The 13,941-nt window shown below is 53.2% G+C and overlaps 5 protein-coding genes and 2 non-coding genes across 7 annotated transcripts; 5 read left to right on the forward strand and 2 right to left on the reverse strand.

Annotated features, from left to right (window-relative positions):
• Nucleotides 1–383: 383 nt before the first annotated feature.
• Nucleotides 384–3,346, forward strand: BU25DRAFT_329896 (glycoside hydrolase family 31 protein; the record flags this gene model as incomplete). Its single annotated transcript, XM_033702335.1, has 4 exons — nucleotides 384–609; nucleotides 660–982; nucleotides 1,037–2,254; nucleotides 2,303–3,346. The coding sequence occupies 4 exons, from the start codon at nucleotides 384–386 to the stop codon at nucleotides 3,344–3,346; spliced, it is 2,811 nt and encodes a 936-aa protein (XP_033567244.1).
• A 242-nt stretch (nucleotides 3,347–3,588) lies between these two features.
• On the forward strand, nucleotides 3,589–3,694 carry BU25DRAFT_t13. The gene has a single exon. It is a non-coding gene; the product is annotated as a tRNA-Thr (tRNA).
• A 45-nt stretch (nucleotides 3,695–3,739) lies between these two features.
• BU25DRAFT_t14 lies at nucleotides 3,740–3,820 on the forward strand. Its single transcript has one exon. It is a non-coding gene; the product is annotated as a tRNA-Ser (tRNA).
• Nucleotides 3,821–4,036: 216 nt separating this feature from the next.
• Nucleotides 4,037–5,956, reverse strand: BU25DRAFT_406315 (uncharacterized protein). Its single transcript, XM_033705244.1, has one exon. It carries the CDS (start codon nucleotides 5,692–5,694, stop codon nucleotides 4,147–4,149), a length of 1,548 nt encoding a protein of 515 aa, XP_033567245.1. The 5' UTR covers nucleotides 5,695–5,956; the 3' UTR covers nucleotides 4,037–4,146.
• BU25DRAFT_88056 (uncharacterized protein) lies at nucleotides 5,918–6,985 on the forward strand. The gene is made up of 2 exons (XM_033712205.1): nucleotides 5,918–6,211; nucleotides 6,264–6,985. The coding sequence occupies exons 1-2, from the start codon at nucleotides 6,140–6,142 to the stop codon at nucleotides 6,693–6,695; spliced, it is 504 nt and encodes a 167-aa protein (XP_033567246.1). The 5' UTR covers nucleotides 5,918–6,139; the 3' UTR covers nucleotides 6,696–6,985.
• A 1,997-nt stretch (nucleotides 6,986–8,982) lies between these two features.
• BU25DRAFT_88081 (uncharacterized protein) lies at nucleotides 8,983–9,478 on the reverse strand. Its single transcript, XM_033712206.1, has one exon. It carries the CDS (start codon nucleotides 9,316–9,318, stop codon nucleotides 9,046–9,048), a length of 273 nt encoding a protein of 90 aa, XP_033567247.1. The 5' UTR covers nucleotides 9,319–9,478; the 3' UTR covers nucleotides 8,983–9,045.
• A 166-nt stretch (nucleotides 9,479–9,644) lies between these two features.
• On the forward strand, nucleotides 9,645–13,627 carry BU25DRAFT_487406 (uncharacterized protein). Its single transcript, XM_033711278.1, has 4 exons — nucleotides 9,645–9,968; nucleotides 10,081–10,149; nucleotides 10,208–11,214; nucleotides 11,269–13,627. The coding sequence occupies exons 1-4, from the start codon at nucleotides 9,944–9,946 to the stop codon at nucleotides 13,198–13,200; spliced, it is 3,033 nt and encodes a 1,010-aa protein (XP_033567248.1). The 5' UTR covers nucleotides 9,645–9,943; the 3' UTR covers nucleotides 13,201–13,627.
• The last annotated feature ends 314 nt before the right edge of the window (nucleotides 13,628–13,941 follow it).

The following is a 13,941-nucleotide window of genomic DNA, read 5'->3' on the forward strand; positions in this document are numbered from 1 at the left end:
CGAGTTCCCGAACACACAGCTGGCCAAATTGCTGAAGCAGGTAGGTGGTATCGTCGTCAGCCCAGTAACTTGCGAAGATGCAGATGCACGGAAAACCGGTTCACGAAATCCCTTCCCGTTCAGCCTCCATCTCTGTCTCATCAACAATCTTCCCCAGTGCCATCGTAACTTCCTGTCCGCTCTTACTGCTTCTTGGAAACAACACGGTTGAACGTGGGTAGGCGAGCTCATCTCGGACCGGGGTCAGGCGAATCACCGTTCTTCACGGTCCGAGATACATCCAATTGACAACCACAGTACCAAGAGGTGCGGTATAAAACGTACAAGATCCCCGTCAATGATGGAGAATTCACACCTTTGAGCTGCTCTTGAGCAACATCAATATGATTAGCAAAGGTCTCATCCTCCTCGGGTCAGCTCTGCCTGCTTTAGCCACTTCGTTGGCTAAGAGGCAGAGCTCTTCTTTGGAAAGCTGTCCTGGGTACACTGCTAGCAATGTTCAAAATGATGGTGCTAGAGTCACCGCGGATCTTGCTCTTGCTGGCACGGCATGCAATATCTACGGTGATGATCTGACGGACTTGAGGCTGGAGGTGGAATACCAGACTGGTACATTGATTGTCAATACCGCCTCTTGGATTTACTAACAAACTGCGCAGAAAGCCGACTACACGTCAAGATCTACGATGTCGCCGAGCAGGTTTTCCAGATCCAGGAATCCGTCTGGCCGAGACCTCAAGGGGATGATGGCTTTGATCCTGCAACCTCAGCTCTGGTCTTCTCTCACACAGAGAACCCGTTCTCCTTTGCTATTACCCGCAGAGACACCAATGAGACTCTTTTCGACACTTCAGCTGCGAACTTGGTCTTTGAGACACAGTACCTTCGCCTCAGGACGAGCCTGCCCAAGTCTCCCAATCTGTACGGCCTGGGAGAATCTACGGATGACTTCCACTTGAACGCAACCAACTATACCCGAACTGTAAGCTACTCATCCAACAAATACTGCAGAAGCACAGTATACTGACATGAGTAGCTGTGGAATCGTGATGCTTATGGTACTCCCCCAGGAACCAACCTTTACGGATCCCATCCAGTGTACTTCGACCACCGTGGTAAGAACGGCACTCATGGCGTGTTCCTTGCTAGCTCTCAGGGTATGGACATCAAGATCGATGACTCGGATGGCCAGTTCCTGGAGTACAATGCCCTCGGTGGTGTCGTCGATCTGTACTTCTTGGCCGGTCCTACGCCCAAGGAGGTGGCTGTTCAGTACTCTGCGTTGTCTGGAACCGCCGCAATGATGCCTTACTGGGGTTTTGGATTCCATCAATGCAAGTACGGTTACCGTGATGTCTGGGAGGTCGCGGAAGTCGTGGCAAACTATACTCAAGCCAACATACCATTGGAGGTCATGTGGACCGATATTGACTACATGGAGCTCCGACGCTTATTTACACTGGATCCTGAACGCTACCCATTGGAGTTGGTACGCGCTCTGGTTAACTACCTTCACGTACACCAGCAACATTACATCGTCATGGTCAACTCCGCTATCTGGGCGGGCGACAGTGACGTTTACAACGAAGGTGTTGAGCAAAATGTGTGGCAGATAAGAGAAAATGGATCGGAATACAGAGGCGCGGTCTGGCCTGGCCCAACTGTCTTCCCTGATTGGTTCCACCCCAATACTCAGGACTACTGGAACAGCCAGTTCGAGCAATTCTTCGACCCCGCTACAGGTGTTGACATCGACGGACTCTGGAACGATATGAACGAGCCTGCCAACTTCTGCCCATACCCTTGCCCTGACCCTGTGGCCTACTCCGAAGAATCCAAGAACCCTCCTGAGCCTCCACCAGTCCGTCCTGGTGGACCTGGTCGCGTCATCCCTGGCTTCCCTGCTGCCCTTCAGCCTGGATCCAGCACCAACGCTACCAAGCGTTCGCTTCAGTCTCGTCAGTTCAACTCCAAATTGTCGATGCCTAAGCGTTCCCTCAATGCTCGTCAGTCTAACCAGACTACACCGCGTCTCGGTCTGCCCGGTCGCGATCTCATCAACCCCGGGTACGAGATCCAAAACGCTGCCGGATCGATTAGCAACAAGACCATGGACACTGACATCCGCAACTACGATGGCTCTTACCACTACGATACCCACAACTTCTGGGGCTCGCTCATGTCCATCGCATCGAGAGAGTCTATGTTGCAACGCCGCCCTGAGCGCCGTCCCTTCCTGATCACACGCTCCACAGTAAGATGACTACCTCCTATGCGCGTACTTCGCTGACTTGTTGTTCAGTTCGTCGGTCTCGGCAAGTACGTAGGCAAGTGGCTCGGTGACAACGTCAGCACTTGGGAGCAGTACCGCTTCAGTATCGCTGGCGTTCTGAACTTCGCCTCCATCTTCCAGATCCCTATGGTCGGACCTGATATTTGCGGTTTCGCCGGCAACACCACTGAGACCCTCTGCGCGCGCTGGGCCACCCTCGGAGCTTTCTACCCCTTCATGCGCAACCACGCAGGCGACACCTCCATCTCCCAAGAATTCTACCGCTGGCCTCTGACCCGCGCCGCAGCTAGCAACGCCATCGCCGTCCGCTACCGCCTGCTCGATTACATCTACACAGCCTTCCACCGCCAGACCGAAACCGGTCTTCCCCTCCTAAACCCGCTATTTTTTCACTACCCAGAGGACGCCAACACTTTCAACATCGAGTACCAATTCTTCTACGGCGACGACATCCTCGTCTCGCCCGTGCTCGAGGAGAACAGCACGTCCGTCAGCATCTACCTCCCCAACGGGACCTTCTACGACTGGTGGACTCTCGAGCAGATTCAAGGCACAGGGTCCTACATCAACATAACTGACGTGGGCTTCGACTCGATTCCGCTGCACATCCGCGGCGGCGCCATCCTGCCCCTGCGCGCTGAGAGCGCAAACACGACCACCGAGCTGCGCAAGCAGGATTTCGTTATCTGGATTGCGCCGAATAGCACGGGCCAGGCTTATGGCACACTGTATCTGGACGATGGAGATAGCATTGAGCAGGATGGCACAAGCGAGATCGTGTTCACGTATGATAATGGTGAGTTTAGTATGACAGGTGATTTTGGATACGAGACGGATGTTCAGGTTAAGAACATCACGCTCCTTGGTACAAATGGACAGCAGACACTGCAGGGTCCTGTGCCGTTAACAGGCGAGTACAGTGTTACTTTCAACACTTCCGGTGGGAATTACACTGGTGGTGGCAGCCCGCCGCAGTTCGAGGGAGCTGCGACAAGGAACAGCGTCGGTGCGCTGGTTGGCGCCATTGCCGGTGCCGCATGGCTGGCTTTGTAGGCGACGAAGCTGGGAATAGTTGAAGGACGAGCATCGGTGCTTAGGAAGCGGGGTGTTAATGTTGGAAGTGGGCCGAGAGTCTAGTTCGAGGCTCGGATATCAAATTTTCCCACCCCCTGACCGCTTTTTGCCCACGACCCGTATTTCCACAACCATCATTTCCAAACCTCCTTCCGTCTGAAATCAAGGTTGACAATATTAATTTACCAAACATATATCTTTTCATCAACCAATCAGCATCCGCCCTCTTGGCTTAGTGGTAAAGCGTATCACTAGTATACCAACGTTCACACCGAACGATCTGGCTTGCAAATGATAAGATCGCTAGTTCGATTCTGGCAGAGGGCATTCAGCTGCTTCCTAGTCTGAGCAGTTGTTTCAAACCGTTTCTTCGGCGTTGTGGCGGAGTGGTTATCGCGCAAGACTAGAAATCTTGTTCCTTCGGGAGCGTAGGTTCGAATCCTGCCAACGTCGTCTTTTTTGCTGTCCTCACCTCCTTGAGGAAAGAAGAGCAAGCGAAGAGGTAACAATAGTTGAGAGTGGTTGGGAGTTCAGTTTGGACCTGAAGGTCTGGCCAGCGCTGTGTTTTTGGTCTCGAGGGTCATATGCTTGCTACGTAAGGGAGACTGAATGGGTGGACAATGTAAGATACGTTGTATTGATGTGTATAATGCTATGGGTTGATGCTTGTGACACTTAGATGAGGCTTACCCTTCGCTCCAGAGCAACCACGAATGCCTCGATCAGTCTGGATCATCTTGGCCAAAGTCAGACTGCTCTCGCACACCCATTGGACGTCCCTACCGCCTGCGCCCGTGTTTCGCGATCAGGCTTCTCGACTCGCCGCATAGCCATATATGCGGACCAGCCTCTCCATCCTCAAGACCGTGTTGGTTGATCGCGTATTCGATCTGGCGGGCTCGCGCACGATTCGAGCTCAGCGTGGTGATACCCTCAGCCCAACCATAGAAGAATATAGAGGCGTTCAACCGACTCATCTCGTCTTGGAGTTTGCGTGCAGCGGCAGGTAGCCGTGTGGCGACCGTGTCGATATTACTCGGTATAACGCGGATAGGAAGTGTGAAGCCGGCTGGAACTGGGTGATCGGACATGGAGGCCCACTCTGCGACAAGATCCTCGGACGGGCGTCCCTGGCAGTCCCCTTGTGCAATCAGCAACTGAGCTCTCCGCTTTTCCTCGTCAGTGGCAAGCGTGTCCACGATCAGATTCATCTGATCCGCGGCTTCCTGTGTGCAGACCATGGAGTGCGAGCCGATCGCAGGATATAGATGGGTCGGCAACAGGTTCTCGCCAGCTTCTTCCTTTATCTGAGTTTGGACCTCGTCAGGATACCAATCGAGAATCGGACAGGGCTTGTGTGAGATGTCGGAGATGAGAGCGAGCAGAATGGTGCAGTCGATGTTTAGTATCTCGGAGAGTGCGCGGGTTTGGTCCACCAGTAGATTGTTCAGAACCGCCTGTAGAGGCTGCGTGGGTGGTATATCCTCAGAACATTGCACGATCGCACTAGTCGCCCGGATCTTTGCAATGATGCCGTCCACTTCTTTTGTCTTCCCAGCCACGATACGTGTAAGCACGAAGCGCACTTTTGGTGGTCGCCCTCGTACGGGATTGGCTCGCGCAGCTCGCGCAAGCTCGCGTGCATTCCTTACAACGTCGACCTGGTCCTCGTCATCTTCATCCTCCCAATCGCTTGGTCGCGCCTGAGGCATGTCGTCGTCTGAGTCTGAGTCGTTAACCCACCCCAGCTTCGCGAGGTCAAAGATGATCCGTTTCTCGGATACGGTCGACACGCGGATCCACTCTCTGCCTTCATCCGCAACGATGTCGACCAGAGCTGCAGTCTTCCATTTGCCTACGCCTCCCTTTCCAAGACTAAGGCCTTGAAGCGTGCGTTTTCCAGCTGGCGCTTTGTGTCGGTCCCAGAAGTAGTATTTGCGAAAAGCTTGCAAGCCGCATGATCGTTTGGCGGCGCCCCATAGTGCCTCATAGTAGGTCAGGTTCGAAGAAACGATATAGTGACGAATCTTCTGCTCGGCCATGGGCGTGTTTGCAATCTTCTTGAGAAATGCGAGTTCATTTTTGAAGTCGTTGCGCAAGTTGCGGTACTCAACTGGATGCTGGACCCTGGTAATCTTCTGTCGTTCAATGACTGCTTCGACATAAGCTTCCACCTCCTTATATAGCGTTTTGCAGCGATCAATGAGGACTTGAACGGTAGCATCGAGATCTTCGCTGTTGTTACTGGCTAAACCAAGGTTGCTGATGCCTGATGCATCGGTCTTAAGGTCGAGGTTATTGAACTCTTTCGATATTGATTCGGTCATGGTGGGGCGTAGTGACTGAAGATCGCGTGCTCAAAAAAAAAAGTGAAATGATGGTCGAAGTGACAGCTACAAGAAAGTGTCCGATGCTTAAGGGAAATTATTATTGTGAAGCAAGTAAAGACTTCGATTTGCAAGAGCCATTGGGTTGTTCGAGTCACACCTGATTGGAAGGTTCGATGACGTTCTTCCTTCACCCACGGTCCGCTGGTGCCTGCTGTAACTGAACCCAGCCCTGGTGTCAATCCAGTGTTCAACGAAGCACAAGAGAGATGTTTGTAATTGCTGGAGCGTCGCGTGCACATTACAGCTTCGGGGTTGATCATCGAATACCTCTACGGGCCGACATTCATCCCGGCGAATCTTGGCGACCGACCCCGCCAAAAGTTGCCGCGAATTACCCACCACAACTCGCAGCGCCGAACCCCAGAGCACCCCACACTGTACAATGCCGTACCTCAAGACCAGTACCGAGTGGTACGAGCAGTCATCGCTACTACTGAAAGCCAGACCGACAAGTGTACGCTTACAATTGCCATTGCCAAAAGTCACAAGAGCTGACTTCGATGTAGACACGAATCACATCCAAATACACCGTCCTGAAACCCTCAGCTTCGAAGATAAAGAAGCGCGAAAAGTATGCCGCCAAGCAAGCAGCAAAGCCCGCAGACAAATCACGCACATCGTCACCGCCGCCGCAATCGAACCCTGAAGAAGTCACAGCGACCTTCGTTTTGAAGACGTACGATCCTGTATCAGGAACATGTCTGCAGTATGAGACAACAAAAGCAGCGGAAGTAGGGCGATTAGTTAGCAGTCTGGGGAGGCTAGGGAGGGAAATGGCGGCGCTGCCAGAAGCAATTGAGGACTTGAGTGCGCCTCAGGATGCTGGTGTTGCGACACCGAAGGTCGATGAGCAAGGGGATGTGAAGATGGGTGGGGTACCGGTACCCGCGGCCACAGGGACAGGAGGCGGAAAGAAGAAGAAGAAGGGCAAGAAATGAGCGTCAATCAGCGACCGAGCAAAAGACATCAAGATCCCAGGACACAACGAGCAGCAAGCGCGCGTGGGCGACCACGTGGCCTGACAGCAGACCCCTATCGGCCAGGACGGAGAGCGTCGAGGATGGAACAATCTTGTCGAAAGTGTAGGGCACGGCGAACGGGGAGAGTGGAAGCGCCGCGCGGCTGGAAGATACCTGGGTCCACTCAAGCCAACAAAGACAATATGACACCCAAAACTTTCATTGTCTCTATTTTGACGATCCCTCTTCGTACCTCACCTTTCTGCTGAAGTTCTGGCAACCGATCAGAGCTGGGCCCTCATATCATACCATGATTCCTGATTTCGCTGCCAACTAAAGCGCCTCCTCCAATATCCACAACCTCCTTCTTTACTTAACGAACACCCAATCCTCCTTCTCACCCTTCGTTCCCTCACCGTCCTTCATACACACCCAGTCATCATCCTTGATCTTGACGTTAGCCTCGTTGGCGCGGCGCAGGAAGTCCTCGATCTGAGACGGCTTCTTCTTGTGCTTTGTGCCGGTCTTACGAGGTATGCCGCTGACTGTAGGACGGTCTTAACAGTTCTTTGGTAGGGGAGGTAGCTTTCGGATTTGTTCCTGGAGTGGTAGAGACGACGGCATTGTGGCGGCGGTGGGGATGTTGTTCGTGCTTGTGGGACGGGTGGTGTTGCGCGCAAGGTGTGTGTTTGTGGCCGACACGGTGGTGTGAGTGGAAGGATGGTGGAAGAAGCGGAGGAGGAGTGCGAGAATTGATATGCGTGTGCGGTGGATGCGGAAGTGATGGGTAGATGCAGGTGGAGTCAGTGCGTCAGCAAAAGAGCGTGATTTTGAAGTGAAGTAAGGTATTCTTCTTATCACAGACAGTAGATATACTGTGAAATCGGCCTTTTCTCTAATTTTGTTGGTTGCCATACAGAAGTACGGGTCGTGTTTCAATACAAATACAGGCTGATATGCTGGGTCCTTCACTGACCCATGTATATTATATGTATTTGGAAAGTACGCAATACAAGTGACTTCCTGTAGGGTTTCAAAAGGATGAGTAAGGGGATTTCATAGTGTGTTGCAGTGTCTGTGTTGAATCGTGCCTGTTTTGCGTTGTTCAAATTTTTTGAAGTATTCTGGTGTACTACTGGACGGGTGAGAAAATGAGAAAGGACTGGCAACGCTATCCATATGCGCACAGGTTCATTCAAGGACCAACATCGAATGGGGAGGTAGTAAAAAAGAGCAGGGTGATACTCTACGTTTACTTCTTCGAATAGAACTGACCTAGCTGGTTGACCATACAATTGTAGTCTTGCAATAGTGGCACACATCGTAACATGTACTATCTGACAGGCAAATGCGCAGAGCATAAATCAATTCAACAATCACGAGTGCGCAATGGCTCGCGTCGATAACATAGCTATTACAAAGAGGGCACTTCCTTCATCAAATGCCTCTTGGACTGCCAAAGTAGTAATTATGGCTTATCGAGATGCTCAACCATTCAAGGTCATAGCCTTGAGACACCATGGCTTCATTGAAATATCCCATTTGAACCCTGCTCGAAGATAGAGAGTCAATCAGTTGACTCCGTTGAGCATAGTTTGTCTTGCCTCTGCTGGTTGTACGTTCAATCGTGAAGTGCCTGACAACCTCCGGATGCCCAGAAGTAATCAGAGCTTGGCGATGTAGCAGTCTCGAGAGTCGAAAAGGATTGGCGTTGCTTAAGTTGACGCTCAAAAACATTTAATGCTGCAACATGGAGTGGTTTCATTGTAAACTTGGGACTGCAACATCCGTGATCTAGGTCGTGCTGCGCCTTACAGGATGATGGTGTGGCGTAGCTCCAGGCACGTGTGGCGATGGAATCCAACAGGCATGCCGATAATTGCAGTAGTCTAGAGCACCTGGGACGGTCTAAGATCTTGCGTGAAGGGTGTCATGTCAACAACAAGGCTGCTGACGTGCATCGAACTTGCAGAAACCCTTCAGACGGGTGCCTAGGTGTAGCGTGATGGTAGATCAGCACTGCTCGTTCAAGACCCTTACTCTCCCGCAGGATGCCCACATGATCACCAAGAGCGGCAGATCTGAAGGCAGGGATAACCAGAAATTGAGAGTGAACACCCGAGTGATGATTCCCGGTTGTGGGGTACAGGACGAGCTCCTGCTTTCACGTAGGTGTTGTCTTCATATCGTGAACACGTGGTGAGCAACGCGGCATCTGCCGAACGCACTGTGCTTCGGTAGCGAATCGAAATGCCTTGTCGTAGTGCCCAAACCGCAAGACAGACGTCATCTCGATGATGCGCTACGGGACGCTACTGTCGTCGGCACGTTAGCCTGGCGCTTGAAAGGCTTGGCATCCCAAAAGTGTGGCTGGTACGCGTCCCCACGTTAACAGTTCGCGGTGCTTTGACAGACGCAAACATTCTCCGGCAACCTGCGGCATCAGTAGTACTGTCGCAGCGCTACGAGCTGTAGTATGCTGTACTGCGCATAGTGCTTTGCAGAGATTTATAGTTTGACACGATTCTGCGGGAGCATAATGGCATTCTTGCGAGCACAATGGAATTGTGGCTAAAAACATGGAAAATGAGCAACACGTCATGGATCTTCATACATCCTGGCCACCGATCGCCCGCCATCCAGACCAGGGACGCGCCCTCTTTTGGGCCTGGGGTGTCTCGTGTTGGTCATGGACAGCACAAAGTGGAAACCGCCGACTCATTATGAGAGAATTGGGCGATGGCTCTTTTGCCCAATGGGTCCATCTTGTGCACGCTGTGTGATTCTGGTGATGTTTTGAAGTGGCAGGTCTGCGTACAGCATGGTCGGAGCTCTACACAGAAGTCTCATGATGCTCACCCACGAGCTCCACAACACATTGCAAGTTGTTCACGTTCGTTTCCAGGAAAACTGAACGAATCAGGTGGGGCCAGCGCTTCCTCTTTGATGCCCCGCGGCTGGACCGTAAATCAATGGTGCGCCCAGGCCAATCGCACTTGCCTTGGTCACTGTACAGAGGTGACGGCTGATGACGTATGGGAAAGACCCAAACAGAAGACGCTCGTGTCACGCCAAACAATAAAGTCGCTTTCCTCCTCTCTCGCCTCATCCTCATTACACCACAACAGATACCCCAAACAACCGCGCAACTCTATCAACCCCTTCCATTGTTTCAATCGCAATTGTTTATTTGATACCCACCTTGATACCCCAGAAAGCAGCACACCATGTCTACAGGAAAGGCGGTCAACCGTAAGTAACCCTGCAGAACTTCAGGGGAGGCTGGTAGCACGTGAGCGCGCATCAAGCACGACTGCGACGGCCTCTACTGCGCATCGAGTGAGCACAGACTGACACTCCATAGGACCGGTCGACGTAAAGCAGAAGGAGGCCGATGTTAACAACAAGCTCCAGCTTTACGGGATCTTCCAGGGTACGTAGCCATACACATTATCTCACAATGCAAGGGCAATTGCGCTGACCACTATCAGCGTTCGCCAACGGCAAGGTTCCTTCCAACAAGCAGATCGATATTGCCCTGAACTCGGCGCTTGCATCGAAACCTCTCAGCTCACCATCCAAGAAGCTTTCGACAGAGGGCCAACAGCTTGTTGGCGACCTGAGGAAGGTCATTGAGCAAGCCAAGATCTTGCTCCTCACCAAGAACGAGGGCAACCTTCTCCAGGATTTCATCTGGAATGCTGAGCAGATCTCTGGTGGAAACCAGACGCTTCCCGGCGCACCCATTGACAAAGACACCGCTAAACAGCACGGTAACGAGGCTCTTGACGGCCTCCGAACATTGGGCACACTATTAATCTCCAACGGTCAATTCAGGAAGCTCCTTTCAGATGCTACCACCCTGCTCCGCGACATCGCTGGTGATGCCGCCCAGAACACCGCCAACAAGGTCAAGCCCTCTGAGGAGGCGCTCAACCAGATGGACAAGCCCGCTGAGGATAACACCTGGCACGAGAACCCCGACATGTCCAGGGGTAACCTCAAAGAGACGCTGAGACAGAAGGTGCCTGTGGGCAAGCAGGACGTCAAGCAGGCCGCTGGTGACGTCAACCAGGCCACTCATCCCGATGGTTCTCGCGATCCCCGTGACACTGCCCGTCTCGGTGCCCACGAGGGTCAGACTGGCAACAACACAGGCATGAACGCGCAGGCCGGACTTGAGCAGGGCAAGCAGCAGCTGTCTGCCAAGATCCCCGACGAGGATAAGGATAAAGTTCGCGCCCGCCGCGACCAGCTGAACAACTACCTCAAGGGCAAGATGCCTCAGGAGCGTCGCGAGCAGACCATCTGGCGTCTGAAGAAGATGGTCGTCGAGGTCCAGGGCCACCAGGACTACCAACGTGCAATCGAGACACTCCTCAGCCTTGCTGAGCGTTACGCTGGCCACGGCAAGAACCTCGGACAGCAGAGTGTTGGAACTGTGCAAGGTGCGCATCAAGAGGATGATGCTCTCACCCGTGCTGAAGCTGACATCAAGGTGCGTACTCTAGGTTTCAAGAATGAAAACAAGCATTGGCTGACAAACATCAAGACCCTTCTCGAGCGCTTCGCCAACAGCACCTCTGCTGACGACCTCATCGACTCCATCAACCAGATCTACAAGGATGCCGACAACGACCCCGAGCTCAAGGGCTGGTTCAGGCACCTGAACCAATACATCCACAAGTGCCTGCAGCAGCAGGGTTACATCCTGGAGGACCGCTCCACTGAGGAGTGGAACCAGATCTACGACCAGGGTCACGAGCTCCTGCGCGGTCGCTACCGTGGTCACACCGACCGCATTGCCGATGAGTTCAAATTCATCGGCCAGCAGTTCGATGCCGACGAGCAGAATAGGCAGTTCGCTCAGTCTGTCAACAAGCTCTTCCTCGACCTCGGCAACGACGAGAACGGCAAGACTACATTCAAGCCTCACCTCGTCAAGGATTTGACTGACGTCATCCTGCCTGGCCTCTTTGAGAGTGTGCAGTATGTCCCTATCCCTCGTATCGAGTACAGCGACCCCATGGTCGATGCCATCGTCGAGAACCTGGTCATCGAGAGTGACAACCTTGCTCCCAACGTCATGGAGTTCGGCTCCGACAATTACTGGCGCTGGGGACGCAAATCGATCACCAACAAGAACAAGAACAAGGTCATGCTCTCTGTCTCCGGTGTGCAGATGGACCTTCGCGATGTCTCCTACTACCTGAAGAAGAAGCAGGGCTTCCCCTCCATCACCGACAAGGGTGTCATGGACATCTTTATGGGAGGTTCTGGTTTCAGCTTCAAGGTCGAGCTTGAGACTGCCGACAAGGCTCGTGAGCACGCTCAGACTCATTTCTTCAAGGTCACCAAGGTGGAGACCGACATCCAGAACTTGGCCGTTAAGCTCAAGAAGAGCAATCACAAGCTGCTCTTCAACATGTTCAAGCCTCTGTTGTTGAAGGTCATGCGCCCTGTCATCCAGAAGGTTCTCGAGAAGCAGATCAAGGACTCTGTCAACCAGCTTGACGGCATGCTCTACGACGTCAAGAAGGAGGCCGACCGCGCTGAGGCTGAGGCCAAACGCAACCCCGATCCTGAGAACCTCCAGAATATGTATCAGCGCTACGCTTCTGCCGCCCAGAACCGCGTCATGCAGGGCAAGCAGAAGAAGGAGCAGATGAAGGAAAGGACCAAGGATACTCAGGTCAACGTTGCTGTCACTCAACACGACTCTATCTTCAAGAACATCTCCCTGCCCGGTGGTATCTCGACCAAGGCTACCGAGTACAAGGAGTTGGCTGCAAAGGGTGACAAGTGGGAAAGCCCCATCTTTTCCATTGGCTCTGCTCGCGAGACCTCAAGCCTGCCCCAGGTCGCTAAGGTCACCCGCAAGCCTCACGGACGTGCTGGCGGCTACGGCTCCACCACCACCCACACCGGCACTGGCTCAGGTCTTGGCTCCTCTGGACGTGATCAGTACGATGGTGCTGGTGCCGGCTACGGCAACCAGGGCTACGGCAACCAGGGTCTCGGCTCTAACACTGGTTACGGCAATCAGGGTCTGTCTTCTGGTCAGGGCCTTGGTGCTGGCGCTGGCCTCGCTGCTGGATCCGGTCTTGCTGCCAGCCAGGGACTGCCCGACCGCTCAGGTCTTGGCCACCAGTCTGGTCAGATCGGCTCCGGACCTGGTAACTCTGGCCTTGCCCATGGACACCACCTCGGTGGACAGTCGGGCGACTACCCTCAGGGACTGAACCAGCAGCAGCTGGGTGGCACTGGTGAGGGTCTCTACAACACCTCTCACTCCTCCACTCACCCCACCTCCACGGCTGGTCAGTTCGCCAACCAGGTCGACAACGCCTTTGACAGCGCTACTGGTCACGGTCACGGCGGCGGTGTTGCCTCAACCACCGGCCCTGGCGCTGCCGTTCAGGGTGATAGCCAGTTCCACACCACCTTTGGCGACCAGAACCCCGTGTTCCAGGGCCGTACTTAAGTATGCTTCATAGCGATACTCCGGTGCGTCACTTTGGCTGCTTGATGCGTAGCAAGGCAAATTACGATAACGATTCTCTCTGGATGATACCACGATTGCGCAGAGCGCATAGCACATGGAGACGGGCTTTGGTTTCTGAGTTGTCTGCGCTTACAAAATTTCCTATTGGCAGTAATAATTAATACATTGGTTCAGTTTACATCTTCGTTCTGCGTTTGTGAGTGATGTGTGTTATACCGAAGGATCTCTCTGGCGCGCTATTCTCAACGAAACAATCTGCTCTTCGCACAAATGCTCCATGGTTCCATTCTTCATCCTAATAGTACTTATGCTAGTGGACTAGACACGGTTGTGATGCTCTTTAGTGATCCCTTCCGCCATAAAGGCGTGGCCTCGGAGCAGGAACATGGCGAGCGTAAGGATGTGGAGCGTCATTGTACCAGTCGTCGTTATCATCGCCATCCCACCTGTCCCTCCTGTCATCTCTTCTACGCCTCGTCCGATCTCGTGTAGACTGGTGGTTTCTGCGGCTCTTCTTTGTCCACTCGTATTGTGGCAGTAGTACGCTGTGCTCTTCTTGGATACGCCCCAGGGGCCGTATTGTCGTATACTGTTCGTCAAACCTCGAGGTACCTGGTCGCCTGAGTAAAGGAGGTGGTGAGTAGCGTCGTGGAGGTGGAGGAGGTGAGTTGCGACGTTGGGCACGGTGACTCTCTACTGTGATAGGTTCGTTGTAGGTTT

The sequence above is a fragment of the Macroventuria anomochaeta genome (genome assembly GCF_010093625.1).
Source record: "Macroventuria anomochaeta strain CBS 525.71 unplaced genomic scaffold BU25scaffold_2, whole genome shotgun sequence".
NCBI classification, from domain to species: Eukaryota; Fungi; Ascomycota; class Dothideomycetes; order Pleosporales; family Didymellaceae; genus Macroventuria; species Macroventuria anomochaeta.

Excerpts from the sequence above, each read along its gene's own strand:
- BU25DRAFT_406315 (XM_033705244.1), bottom strand. The coding sequence starts at position 5,694 with ATGACCGAATCAATATCGAAAGAGTTCAATAACCTCGACCTTAAGACC.
- BU25DRAFT_88056 (XM_033712205.1), top strand. The coding sequence starts at position 6,140 with ATGCCGTACCTCAAGACCAGTACCGAGTGGTACGAGCAGTCATCGCTA. Across the intron at positions 6,212-6,263 it reads TGAAAGCCAGACCGACAAGT|ACACGAATCACATCCAAATA; the intron begins GTACGCTTACAA and ends ACTTCGATGTAG.
- BU25DRAFT_88081 (XM_033712206.1), bottom strand. The coding sequence starts at position 9,318 with ATGACGTGTTGCTCATTTTCCATGTTTTTAGCCACAATTCCATTGTGC.
- BU25DRAFT_487406 (XM_033711278.1), top strand. The coding sequence starts at position 9,944 with ATGTCTACAGGAAAGGCGGTCAACC. Across the intron at positions 10,150-10,207 it reads GCTTTACGGGATCTTCCAGG|CGTTCGCCAACGGCAAGGTT; the intron begins GTACGTAGCCAT and ends GACCACTATCAG. Across the intron at positions 11,215-11,268 it reads GTGCTGAAGCTGACATCAAG|ACCCTTCTCGAGCGCTTCGC; the intron begins GTGCGTACTCTA and ends ACAAACATCAAG.